The sequence below is a fragment of the Hemicordylus capensis genome, chromosome 5 (assembly GCF_027244095.1).
Source record: "Hemicordylus capensis ecotype Gifberg chromosome 5, rHemCap1.1.pri, whole genome shotgun sequence".
NCBI lineage: Eukaryota > Metazoa > Chordata > Lepidosauria > Squamata > Cordylidae > Hemicordylus > Hemicordylus capensis.
The window spans coordinates 155,953,303-155,967,563 of NC_069661.1; the positions used below are offsets into that span (position 1 = coordinate 155,953,303).

Here is a 14,261-nt window from a genome sequence, read left to right on the forward strand (position 1 = left end):
GTGGCAAATGGTGCGAGGCAAGCCCCACCCGCATAGTCTTTTACCAATCATAGGTAACAGAGCAGGAGCAACGTGGTGATTGGGCAATGGGAATTCCATATGCAGATAGGGAAGGAGCTTGTGATGGTTAAGGTCAGTTGGAATGCAGCTGTTACTGGTGGGAAGATTCTAGAGGAGTGAAGGATCTATCTATCTATCTATCTAATTCTCTAAGTTGTACCCGTGGTTAATCCTGTGCATAGCAGCTCTCTCAGAGTTCCTGGCTGAGGGGAGACTGGCTGAAGGAGTGAGTGAGCAATAAAAGTACTAGAACACAGATGCTCTGCGCAGGATAAGCTAGTGTGTATGTGTATCTGTATCTATATGGATAGTGGGCAGGGGTCTGTGAAGAGAGGGGTTGTGCAAATTACACTGTGCAAATTAGATGAGGAAACAAGATGAACAAGATCTGTTAACTCAGGAAGGGAGGGATAGAGCGAGAGAGAGTGAGAAGGGAGGGGAAGAAAGACAGAGGGGAAGAGCAAGTGGAGGAGAGAGAAAAAGAAGGGAGGGGAAGAAACAAAGAAGGGTGAAGGATGGGTCTGGGCCTGTCAGCGGCCTGAGGGAAACAAGTGGTAGCAGCAGAGGCAGAGAGGAAGAGCCCGGTCAATCATCGCTGCTGCTTGGAGCTACTGAGGCCGTTGGAGGAGGGAGACAGGCAGATGGGCCTGAGACTGGCAGCGTCCTGAGGGGAACAAGCAGCCATGGCAGTGAGGAAGGGCCCGGCCAACTGCTGCTGCTACTTCTGCAGGGAAAATGAACTGGACACATAAGAAACTGAAAGAGGCAAAGTTTGCAATATAACTTAACTTTTTTATTTTCAGAAGAATTCATTCTTTTCCAGCACACAATAACAAAATGTCGCCTTTCAATCTTGAAGCCAGCAAGATTGACACAGGAAAACAAAACACCACAAACCATCACAAAGTCTCCCTGCCCACCATTTTCATGCCAATACTGCTCATTCCCATTTTTTGCTAAGCCAGAAGCAGACACATGCAATGTGTTCTATGCATGCTTATTTGGAAATAAGCCCCACTGAGTTCAAGTGGGCTTGCTCCCAAATACGCATGCACAGTATCACAGCCTTATGTACAGAGTTCTTTTCTTAACAGGACATGTGGAATGCGTCACATCAGCATGGACTGTGCTTTGTTAATAAGCCACTTCGAAACAGGGCAGTTTGAGGAAACGGTGACGTTACTCAGATCAAATTTTATGCTAACTTGCAGGACTGCAATGGATATTCTCATTTATTTCCTACACCCCAGCAATCATTTTCACACCTATTTGTTTATTCTACATTACCTTTTCTTTACAATAGTAGTGATTCCCCATGAAGCATGCATGGCTAATGGGCTGCATTTCTTGGTAAGTCGCAAGCTATCCAGAGCTGTCCGAGCACAAGAGCCTCCATTGCTTTACTTTTTTCAATGGGATGCTGAATGCTGATTAAAAGCTTACTTCCTGCTAAGCTTTATAAATCAAAGGTGCCAGCTGGCCAGTTATTTTACAAGCAGGCGTGTGTGTGTGTGTGTGTGTGTGTGTGTGTGTGTGTGTGTGTGTGTGTAAGTTGACATATGCAAATGAGCCCAGTCTGTCCCCACTCCTGAGTCAGGTCACAGTTCTAAGCAAGTATTCATTCTTGAACAAATCATATTTTTGTAGACTGGGACGATTTTATTTATTTTGGTCACCTAAGTGTGTGACCTAATCTATATCAAGACAAGGTTGTATTTTTGGATGTTGAGACATTATTAGCTTTGCAATAGCAGGTCTATGCTTCTGACGAATATAAATTTATTCCTAGATTTGGAAAATTATGCAAGGAGTTATGCAACAGAACTGAAATCTTTCTTTGAACGGATTGAAAATAATAAATCTTTTGAAAGGATGGAGTGAAGTGCTCCATGCACAATCCCTACATAAATGTGTGCACATGTGGGAATTCCAGGGCTCCAACTGAAGCATCTGCACACATTAAGACTTACCATTCACTTCAGTGTAGAAGATAGCTCAGTGCATGCAAAAGAGAGATCTTATGGTATTGCTCTCTCCACTGAATTTGCATGGGAAAACCACACAGGAATTCTGAACTTTTAACTAATCTATGTTAATCAAATACTAGTGACAGATATAATACTTTAGCACACACTTGTAATAATCACACTAACTCTTTGATGTCAATGACCAATTGACCATTCACTTGCTCAGGAATTCAGTCCCATTAATCTCACTCAGCAGGACCAATATCTAAGCACTTGTTGGGAGAGAAAAGCTGATGGGCAGAGTCCATTCAAAAACAGCTGATAGCAATGAATGGAGCTATGTCCATTGGTTGCTTTCTCCCAACCTACTGCAAAAACCTGCAAAGGGGTTTTGATAGATTATGTATTCTAATATGTCTTAATTGAAAACTTAGTTTATCACTGAAGTTCTCCAGTAGGTGAACAATGAGTTATGAAGGTTTTAAATGTAACACTGGATCTTGCAGACATACAAGCAAATGTCGGCCTCTTGAAGTGCATTCTGCATTTATTTGGAAGTTCTGCCCCATTAGGTTCAACAGGACTTGCTTCCCAGTAAGTGCGCTTAGGATTGCAGCTTTAGCTGTTCACAAAGAATGAAACAGAAGTGGAATATTCTCAAGAAACGCATATAATCAAAAGGAAAAAGAAAGCTGGGATAAATGCTACTAAATTAAGTTTTCTACTATGCAAGTTAAAAGGCAGAAAAACAAAGCAGAGTTTGCTCCAAACTCTATACATTCTCCTGTACAAAGGATGTGAATAAATATATACAGGTTTCCCATCATGACTGCAAGTCTTTACAAGGGAGCCTAATTTATTTTGTGTAAAAGTAAATCACATACAAGGAGAATCTGTGATTTTATCCAATGACACTTTCATCACATATCAAACAAATAACCCCTTGTTAACGTCTACAAGATTTCAGTATTTACTAAATATGCGAACTCATATCACTGGTTCAGTTACAACATTCTAAATCGCTTAACATTCTAATTTTTACAAAGAGACTCCATCTGGTGCTACAGAATCTCCCTGAAGCCAGTGCCATTGTCTTTAGGCCAATTCATATCATCAGCAGAATCGAGTTGTAACACTTTTCCTGAATAGAACCACACCAGGCTGCAGGTGGGGAATCAAATGTTTGAATACTCCCCCATGAAAATAAATCCCTACATGTGGAAAACTAACATGTCGGGGGAAAGAGTTCAGCCTAAACCTTTTCCCTAATGTGCTAGATTTATATGTAGCAGGAAGTTGTTTTTGTGGGGAAGTATTCAAACATTCAACTGTCCGCCTGCAGCCTGAAAAGGGCCAGTCTAGGAAAAGCTTTATTTATTTAATATAAAGTAGGCATATCCCACTTCTCAACCATAGGAGTTCTGAGATGGTGACACGATAAGAATACAAAACTATAACAAAATGTAAACATATGAAGCTGCCTTCTACCGAATCAGGTAATTGATCTATCTAGTTCAGTATTGTTTACACCAGTTGAGAATCCCTGGTCTACACTGACTGGCGGCAGCTCTCTGGAGTTCCAGGCAGGAGTCTTTCCCGGCACTGCTTGTAGATGCCGAGGATTGAACAGGGGACCTTCTACAAGCAAAGCACTGAGCTAGGCCATCCCCCAAACAGAGAAAAACAACCAGTAAATCCAATTTAGTAGCAGCTGCAAGCATCAAACCATGTTAAAAGCTAAGGAAAAGGGCAGCGTTTTCCAGTTGTCCTCCCAAAAGACAAACAAAACAACAACACTGAACATGACTTTTATCACTTGATTCTGCTGATTGTACAAACTGGTTTTGATTGGGAAGGAAACATGATTAAATACATTTTCTATATAAGATGGAAAAGATTTGCTGGTGCATTTCAGATTTCCCACCTTACCCCATTTCCCTCAGGTATTATGGAACTGTGATCGAAGCTGCTTCAGCATGTATTTGTGCTTGCTATGTCCATACAAAGCATTCTAGACAACTCTTCATAATCCCTGAAAGAGAAAAGCTGGGAAGTTCTCTACGCTACAATATGTTTTTTGTATGCAGACATGCTCTGAATTTACTAATATACGTATAAAGATTTATTACTCAAAGCCAGGAATGTATGTTTGAGTTGCATTGATAAGTTGCAAAATACAGTTACACTCAAGTAATGAATGGTTTTGCTATAGTTTAAGGAGAAACTGAAGCAAAGGCATGGGAACATTGCTACTTTTTGAATATTTATAACACACACAGATACAAAATAATAATTCAGTAAATCCTTTTAAAGATCTCACTTTGATCAACTCCCATATTGGGACGTCAATAGAAATCATTTGCACAATTACATCTAGGGTGTAAATCTGAAATCAATGGCAAAACTCTTGTTGAATTTAATGCCACTGGATTGCACCCAAATTTATTATTGCAGTTCAGTAACAGAATCAGCTCCTTTAAAAAACCAAACCAAACCAAACCAAACCAAGCACTGAATATCAGTTACTATGAAAACGTAAACTAATTCCCCTCCCTCCCATATAACATGTTAAATTACTTCGAAATAATAGCATGGTTTGCATAAAATGTAATTCTCTGAAGACATTTGTGCAAAACTAATATTAACAAAATTAAAATCTGACCACAAAAATATATTCACTTTGAAAACATTTATTAACCTGCCTGAAATGCTTAATTGCCCAGGCAGTTGTCTTCTGTTGCTTAGTTTTCATGGAGGCTGACTTCAGTTTAACTGCTCAGCTAAGTTGCTTCATGTTTGGAGTTCTGCTCTATTCCTCTTGCAAAGAGTTTCATTAATTGACAGTGAACCCTGCAAGATAAAAGAGATTGCATAACACAAGTTTCACAAGATATTACCCCATTAATGATTAACTGCCAATCACCAGCAGTAGCAGAGAAGAGGCAGGCATGTATACTTTTGGCTATTCTATGAATACTTTTATGTTATGCTTTTACAAGTGCAAGATCACATTTTGGACACAATCCAGCCAAAGCCAGAGCCAGTTCACCTATGCAGTTACAACATCATGATTACAATACTGACTGGACTACGTCACTTGATTTATAACAGGGGTGGTCAACCTGAGGCTCTTCATTGTGGCTGAGGATGATGGGAATTGTAGTCCAACAACAGCTGGAGAGCCTCAGGTTGGCCACCTCTGACTTACAGTTTCTAGGGATATGCACAAAACTAGTTTTGCCGGCTCAGCTTGAATCCAAACAGGATTCAAGCCGGCCTGGTTTTGTCCCCACTTGAACTGGACCCAGTTTGAGTTCAAACTGAGCTGGTTTGAAATGGCTCAGAGCCCTATCAGTAAATTACATGGTCACGCAAATTGCCTCTGTGCATGCACAGAGATCACTAAAATACTCCCCGCATGTGCAGAGGCCCAAACCAGGCTGCCACCGGCCCAGCCTACTTTGGGGAAGTACCTTGAGGTGGGGGGGGAGCTTATGCCACCCCCCATGGCTGCCACCAGAGGCTCTTGTAAGTACTTGCTGCCCCCCCGCTCCATCCCACTCTACCTTTAGGGAAAGCTCCCTGGTCCCCCTTTTCCAGTAGGGCTCTGAGCTGGCTCAGTTCAAACCGGGCCTGGTTCGGTTCAAACTTGGATCAGCCAAGGCTGGTCCAATTCGACCTCGAACCTGTCGAGCTGAACTGGCTTGATGTCGAGCCTGGTTCAAACCAATCTGGCTTGCACACCCCTAATAGTTTCATACAGACCTTATGAGAATGTATTGTGTTTGAAGTGATGTGAGGTCACATGAAAGTTGTATCTATAATGTTTGAGCAAACTTATCAAGGTTTTCAGGTGAAGGGATGGGGAAATGTCTCATTTTCAAGACTTTCTCAACCAAGGTGTGTTCTGCTATGTGCATACCAAATGTCAGATGTCTTATCTGTTGTGGAAGTACCTTCCATGATTTTGATACACATGTCAATGAGAGAACTAATGAGTGAGTGAGCCCAAAGAACAATTTATATGGTGAGATCCATTTTGGAAAAGAAGATGCTCACTTGACTACGACTGATGAACTATCCAGGGTTTCTCCATCACAGTTCCAGGTACTGTTGGAAAGGGTGCAACAACAAGCAGGATGGTCTCTGCAGAAGTGGCCAAAGCGTTTCTTCTGCACATCCTTAACATCATTGTCACTATCTTCAAAATTTTTTGATGTAAATTGAAACTTCCTGATACGATAGACCTCTACAAAGGTGAAGTCAAACTGCAGAAAAATAGAAGCTATAAGCTGTTGCATTTATTCCCATTAAAAACAGCTGATACACATCATTCCTGCATTGAATCCTTATTTGTTTATTTCTTTTTTCATTTGTTAATTACATTTCTATATCATCCCCTCTAGTAGCTTTGGGTGGTTTGTTGTTAAACACTTAGTAGGCCAGAATCCACCACAGAGTTAGATATGTTCAAGGCTATCGATATAGGCTTAAGCACACCTAATTCTGCAGTGAATTTGGCTATCGCTTTTAAAATACAAATGTCTTCACCATCTCTGACCTCGATTCAGCAAAACAGAGCCTTGTATGGAAGATGTAGTTGATGCACTTTGTAGTTGATGCAATGTTGATCCAGGCTAGGGATGTGCATGAACAGCTCATGCAGGTGTGGGCGGGGCGGGAAGCAGTTCCCTTAAGAAGCAGACAAGCAGGTCCTTACCTTCTCTGCTGCCGCCCTGCCACTTTTCCAGGCTCCGCGCTCACTCTAGCAAAGGCCGTGCAGGGCTGTGGCGCAGTTCCCTACAGCCTGCATGTGGTGTCAGCATGCCTCACGCAGGCTGCAGGAAACAGTGCTGCAGCTGCACACGGCCTTAACTAGAGCAAATGCTGTGCCTGGAAAAGTGGCAGGGCAGCAGCAGAACAGGTAAGGACCTGCTTGCCTGCTTCTTCAGGGAACTGCTCACTGCCCTGCCAAACTGGTTCAGCTGTGGGCGTCCAAGGCAGTTCATGCTTCACAAAGGAGGTGCCAAACCGGCTGGTGCACATCTCTAATCCAGGCCACATGATTCCAGTGGTTAAATGCCTCAGTGGTTTTCCATCCAGTGGCTTGATGCCACTAATGATTCCCGATTAGTTGCTCAAAGTAGACCTGAATTCAGGCTGTTCTCAGCAATCCTACAAGGCATATCAGTACTATTTGCATTGTTCAGATAGAAAACTTAGTGTGAAATATCATAATTTACCCCAGCTTACCCAGTAAACTGAAAAGACATATGTATGCACGATGTGATCCCCCTACCAAGTTATGCAGAATTTATCAATGACTTATTTCCTAGTCTCCACAATGCTTTCAGGTTGGTTCATTATTTCCTAGAAAGTGTCTTTGTCATCATAGAGGCTGCTACTTCCATTTCAGGAAGGTATTGTAAGCTTCAATTTCTTAATTATCTGATAGATAATGATAATGTTTCTGTTACAAATAGATGCAATCTCTTTAACACATATGAGCTGAATTCAGAAGAAGATCCTATGAAAACTGCATCCAACTTGTAAGTTTTTCCTTTGTTTTCTGTAGCGGCATATCAAAACTTGACAGAATATAAGTGAAAGTGAAAGTCTTCTACAGTTGGTTGCCCAGTGCAGTGTCCACAGATGACAGGGAGCTCACAGAGTTGTTGCCTGCTCCACTTCAATCTGTTTGTCTGCCCTGCTCAGCAGGCTTGTATTTCAAAGTGGAGAGAAAGTGTGGAGGAGAAGAGAGTGGTGGGCTCACTAGAGTATCCCGCTCTCCTCTTGGCCACACTTCCATTTTGCTCTGCACCCCTCCTTTTTACATACAAGCACAACAAGAAGGCCAGGTGGAGATACAGCAGAGCCAAGGGCTGATGAGGCATGGCTGAAGCATGTTGAACAGGATAGGCAAGGCAGCAGCTTAAAAGAAAATACATCAAGCAGAGAAAGCAAAGTGGAGGGCGGATGAGGCATGGCGGCAACTTCAAATACAAGTGTGCTAAGCAGGGCAGGTGCGGCAGAGGGCAGGCACAACAGGGAACAGAAGACAATAAAAACCAGGGCCAGCCCAAGGTTTTGTTGGTGCCCCAATCAAAGCCTGGCTTTGGTGCCCCCTGCCCCCTTTGCCCACATGGGCGGGCACCTTGTTACCTGAGCAGGTGGGTGGAGTGGGCAGACCCTGCCGTCCAAGGGGGTAGGCGGTCGCTGTTGCTCTCCCACCCACCCACTTGCAATCTTCACCACTTTGCCTGCCACTGCCAGCTGCTTCTGTGCAGCTTGCCTGCCATGCACATTATGATGATATCACAGTGTGACACAGCAATGCGCGGCGGCAGGCCGACTGTCCAGAAGCAGCAGGAGTGGCAGGACGAAAGAGAGTAAGGGGGTGGGTGACAGGGATAGGAAGGGCCACTCAGTCACCCACTCGCTTGGACAATGGGAGATGTCTATGCCTGCCTGCAGGGGTGCCAACTCATGGCACATGCTTGTGAAATATATATGTTACATTACTAGGAAAAGGTCCATCAATGTTGAGGGTGAGGGTGGTGGAGAGATGGAAAGGCAATTGCCATGGATGAAGAAAGTAGAAGATTCTGGTTTGCTTTTCAAAACCTGACCCTAACTCCCTTTTACCCTAAACCAAACATGGCCTCCAGGTCCCGAGGAGGAGGTTTGGATGCTTCTCCCATTTTGAATATGGGAACTGTTATGTGGGTTATTCCCACATATGAACTGGTCCCTTACTTTGGGACAGAGGGAGATTGGAAATATATTGCCCCCTTTCCTGAAATCTTGATTGATTTCTAAGCAGTTTTCTCCCTGTGATTGCTATTACCAATTCTGAGTTTTGGTTTTTTAAATGAAGAAGCATAATTCTCTCTCAGACACACATTCACACACACATCCCGCCCACAGAAATGAGCTGTTGTTTGGCTGTTGAAAAATACAAGGTGATTCAGTAAATGCCAGATGTCTCTTAGAGTTAATGTTGAAACAGTAGAATGTGGGTGTATTTTTTGGAGTGGCAACTCTTGTTTTATGTCTGGCAGGGAGAGGTTCGCAGAGCATGGCTTCCCCCATCACGGTAGTGCAGTGTGAGAAGAGAACTCTCAGGGCTGGTGGTCTGGAAGCAAGGATGTACGGATGAGACAGGGAGTTGAGCCAAGAATTACAGTCACCGACCAGAACAAAATAATCAGCAAATAAAATTAAAAAATTTAGTTAAAATACAATGTAAGTTGCTCAGACTGAGGAGCCAGCTCAGCCAGGCCAGAGTTAGAAGCCTGACAGGATCAAGTGGAACCCTAGAGATCCCTTCAGTCACCTCACCACTGCAGAGCTATTAGTTTCAATACGACCCTCTGGTCATCTATGGTGGTGCTGAAGTGCTGCAGAGAACAGACTAGCAGCTCTCTCCTTTGATATTCTGGAAGGACAGAGGATAAAGAGTCAGAGTCCCCAGTTGCAGACGCCTAGCAGTGTTCTCTCTAACAGGGATTCCCAGATGTTGTTCACTACTACTCCCAGCATCCCTAGCTGCAATGGCATTTGGCTGGGGGTTGAGAGAGCTGTAGTCAACAACATCTAGAAATCCCTGTTAGAGGGAACACTGACCCCTAGCACCTTACAAGAACCCTCACCTTCACACCTTGTCCCTGCCACACAGACATTAATGGTACAGAAATCTTTTTCAGATGAGCAGCTGGCAATTCTAGTATTAACAGGAAGAATTCTAATGTGGGCAATGTAAAAATGCATATTTCCAGAATGTCGTGCTGTATCCAAACTTCTTGTAAATCACACAAATCTATGCATTTTTTTACAATGAGGAGATTAATTGTCTCACATTAGTGTTGGATGTGGTCTTGATTCAATCCATAAGAGTATCAAAATCCTGCAGAGAGACTACACACCTGATCGTCCTGATTTGTATGCCTCACGAGGTATCTTAGAAAATTGAGTCGGGAACATTTACGGACCAGGATGAGGTCTGCAGAGCCATCTGCCAAGTGAGCAGCTGGTGAAAGGCCATTCGGACTCCGTGAACAGGCACAACTCATAATTGATGCATTGATGGCTAGAAACTTTCCTCTAATAACCTTCCATTCTCCTCCTCCTTCATCCTCTTAAAATATGAACAGGAATAATGAAGGGAAAGAAAATTGAGCCATACTTACAAGAGCTGGGTTTTTTTGAACAAGTGTAAAAGCAGTACGGATTCCAGTAGGCATGCAATAGATTACTATGTATTATATAATACACTAGGATATTAAAGTTAAAATACATATTGGTTGGTTGTATACCCAGTGTGCAATTATTTTGCTTATTAGAAATAGAGAATGGTTGGGAAAAGCTGCCTTTGCACTTGAATGTGTTTGGAAACAAACATTCTACGTCAGAGGAAAAATAATTCTCCTTTATCTAGAAAAAAACCTACAGAAGTGCTTTGATTAGTTCAGTAGTTAGTCAAAATAGTTCTAGAAAAAGGAACACTGAATGCCTAAGAATGAGGACTTTACAAGTGAAATCTATGAGCGTGTGCACATATCACATTTTAGTGGTTATTTGTGAAGTAGAACCAACAGAATGAAAGAGCTTTCTCTGCGGAGTATCAGAGGCAATCTGGCACTTTATTGGTGAGTGGGCTCTCTTCCTCTTGATCCCCAGCAATCCCACTGCTCCCACTCAACAACTGTTTAGTTAAATGCACAGGAAAAAAGTTCTGTTTTCAGCTGGATATGCTATGGGGTTTGTTTAGGGTTTTTCTGGATAGGGGTTTTCTTTTTAAATTTAATCTCCTGCCCCTGCTTTCCTGTATACCTGTGGTCACATTATTCGTGGACTCTGTAATGTGAATATACTTCACTTGGTTATAGATTTGCAAACAGGAACAAACAAAATTATGATACATTAAATCCAGGTTTATGTTAAGTGTTCTGTGGTTGCCATAGACAATCCTCATTTATACTGAATGAACATTAATACTGACAGCCACAAAAGCATCACTTCAAAGAAAGCCTGTCTGGTCAGAAACCCATTTGAGTCTCTTCTTGGCTTCCAATTTAGCTTGGTCTCTACTCAGTCTGCATTTGGAGTCTGCCCCAGTATTTGTCATCTATATAATATACTCTGCTCATTAGAGGCCAAATGGGCAAACCTGCTAACTATCTAGAGCTGGCGTTGCATATAGTTCAACATTACCATTAATTTCTTTTCCATACTTCTGTCGCTCTTCCTCCAGCCATCTTTTACTTTGCTTGCAAATGCAGCACCTGAAAGACAAGAGTGCGCATGTCTGATGCCATCTCTCTAGTCAAAAAGGAAGTAAGTGAATAGTACATTAACATTTCATGAGCATAACTGCATTGTCTGCTGTAGGCCAGACTATTGTGAGGTAAGGATGTGCACAGACTGGTTCGAGGTTGATTTGAGTGGTTTGATCACAAACTGCTTTGAACCAGTCTTAGTTGGTTGGTTGGTCCAACTGGCCTAGCCAGTCAGTACGACTGAACTGGTTCGCGGAGCGGTGGTTCGGTCCAAAATCAGACTGAACTGCAGTGAATGGTCTGTGCACATTGTGAGGAACATTTTAAAATTCAACTTAAATTGAATGAGCTATAAACCTTATGCAACACCCTTCAGAACATAGAATTTGAAGAGTGAAATCAACCTGCTAGCTCTGGTTATTGCCTTTTATTTGCTGTCCTGACCTTGTAGCACCATCTTCCCCTACCTCAAGCTGTTGCCACAGGCCCAATCATCCATTAATATTCTGCAGAGGACCAACAAACCAATGTGTGTATGTGGGCAGCCATACTTATCAGTTTAAAAAAAAAATCATTGCATGCTTGTGTGATCTGCAGGTTGTGCTATACTTTCTTTTTATAGATATCAGATGATTTAAAATGTATAAAAATGGAGGAAGAATCTCCCTGCATCAGTTGTGGGATCAAAGAACCATAATGGATTCAAGACAAATGAGTCAAAAAAATATTATTGTTCAAATGTCGTTACTTCCATTATGGCCCATGGAGGGGTGTGTGTGTCCATTTACCCTTGACTTGGGGCATCAAGCACTGCCACAACTAGCTTTGCTTCCCTTCTAAATTTTTGTTAAGATGACTTGATGAATGGTTTTGCTTATGCTCAGGTTGCCATATGACTGGTTGCCATATATGGGGTTGGAAAGATATTTCCCCCAATGTCAGATCTGCTGGTGTTTCAACAGGCAGCTTGGAGGCCTTGTTTCCCTTCTGTGTGTGGCTTGGCACACTTGCTTGAATAGTCTGGATTGATTTCTTTTGCAGCAATTCTGTCTGTGCTACAATTGCTTGTTGCATGTGGTATGCTTGGTTCTGTGGAAGAGCTGATAGTGTCTAAGTATGAGATAGTGGGGCAGGTAGGCATAGTTCAGTGGTAGAACACATGCGTAGCATGCAGAAGGTTCTAGGGAAATGATCTGACTCAGTAGAAGGCAGCTTCCTATGTAACTGATGGTTGTTTAGAACTTTCCAGTCCACTAATATCCATTTTACCTTTAGTACTGAAGTTGCACAGGAAATGAATGAAAACCTTGGCTTTAGTTTAGGAGTACTTGTTTCGGCTGCATTCCTAAGTACAAGTCTACTGAAAATCAATAGGATTTCAAGTAAATTATATTTAGCTTACCCAGTTCTGCAGTATTTTTTATCTCTTGGGGATCCCACAGTGTGTGTTGCTGGTAAAAAGGATATTGTTCCCTCATAGCAATGATGGGAGAGAAAGGCCTTGAAACCTTTGAAGCGGGGGAAAAGGAAAGAAGAAATTATTCTTTTCCTGGTAAATCAACACACAAGCTGTATTTCTATCAATTCTTCTGAAGAACAGCAAGAAAACATTTGTTTTTCCACATTCTTATCATATCTTATCTTATCTTATTCCATCCCCGCCTGGTCACTTCACATGCAGGGTATCGATGTGTAACCTTAACCACACTGCTTTCTTGTGGTGATTTCCTACCTTGCTGCTAAACATCTAATGCTGTTAATATGACTCCTCCCTGTCCTGTGCATTTTCTTGTGCTCCCAAAGCCACAATTAAAGTTCCCACTTTTTCTGGCAAAGTTGCCTTGCCTTTAACAGAAATGAAGCAGGATACAGATGCAATGATGAGGAAAGCTGTGCCAGCTGAATGTCTTTCTCTCATGTGTCTGTTAAAGGCACCAGAGCCATGCCAGAAAAAAATGATGGATATCTCCAACATAGCATCTGGCAGGCAAGGAAAGTCTTCATACAGAAGGAAAGCATGGCATGAGATGGAAGACCACCATGACAAAGCAGAAACATGGATAAAGGAAAATCCTGTAATTATATTTCAGGGTGTTGACCTCCTTGCCAAAATATATAACTTATCCCGGAAACCAGGCTCTGTACCGAAGGATGGGAAAGTAGCAAATTAAAGTAGTTCAAAAAGGGATCCAGGGGTGATCTGGGAAATTACAGGCCGGTTAGCTTTCCGTTCCAGGCAAATTAATGGAAAGCATCCCCCAGGATAAAATTGTAAAGAACATAGAAGAACAGGCCCTGCTGGGAGAGAACCAACATGGCTTCTGCAAAGGTAAATCTTGACTCACAAACCTTTTGGAGTTCTGTGAGAGTGTCAACAAGTGTGTGGATCAAGGTGATCCAGTTAACATAGTATACCTGGACATCCAAAAAGCTTTTGACAAAGTTCCTCATCAAAGACTCCTGAGGAAACTTAGCAGCCATGGGATAAAGGGACAAGTACATGTGTGGATTGCTAACTAGTTGAAAGACAGGAAACAGCGGGTAGGTATAAATGGAGAGTTTCACAATGGAGGGAAGTAAGAAGTGAGGTCCCCCAGGGATCTGTACTGGGGCCGGTGCTTTTAAATTTATTCATAAATGATCTAGAAGTAGGGGTAAGCAGCGAGGTGGCCAAATTTGCAGATGATACCAAACTCTTTCGGGTAGTGAAATCGAAAATGGATTGTGAGGAGCTCCAAAAGGAGCTCTCCAAACTGGGTGTGTGGGCTACAAAGTGGCAAATGTGGTTCAATGTTGGCAAGAGTGAAGTGATGCACATTGGGACGAAAAACCCCAAATTCAAGTATATGCTGATGGGATCTGAGCTGGCGGTGAATGACCAGGAGATGGATCTTGGGGTCGTGGTAGACAGCTTGTTGAACGTGTCAACTCAATGTGTGGCAGCTGTGAAAAAGGC

At 42.5% G+C, this 14,261-nt stretch overlaps 1 protein-coding gene across 5 annotated transcripts in view; it reads right to left on the reverse strand.

The window, feature by feature from the left end:
• Positions 1-831: 831 nt before the first annotated feature.
• CERK (ceramide kinase) overlaps positions 832-14,261 on the reverse strand; it is a 55,266-nt gene continuing 41,836 nt past the window's right edge. For 2 of the 5 annotated variants that reach the window (XM_053256972.1, XM_053256971.1), the window contains 5 exons: positions 12,708-12,813; positions 11,241-11,311; positions 9,953-10,164; positions 6,087-6,295; positions 832-4,877 (listed from right to left, as the gene is read on the reverse strand). In XM_053256972.1, coding sequence (XP_053112947.1) covers positions 4,808-4,877; positions 6,087-6,295; positions 9,953-10,164; positions 11,241-11,311; positions 12,708-12,813 — 668 coding nt within the window. In that variant the 3' untranslated portion in view covers positions 832-4,807. Of the gene's footprint in view, positions 4,878-6,086; positions 6,296-9,233; positions 9,466-9,952; positions 10,165-11,240; positions 11,312-12,707; positions 12,814-14,261 lie in introns of those variants that run through there. The other 3 variants (XR_008308761.1, XR_008308762.1, XM_053256973.1) reach the window with 3 other exon arrangements.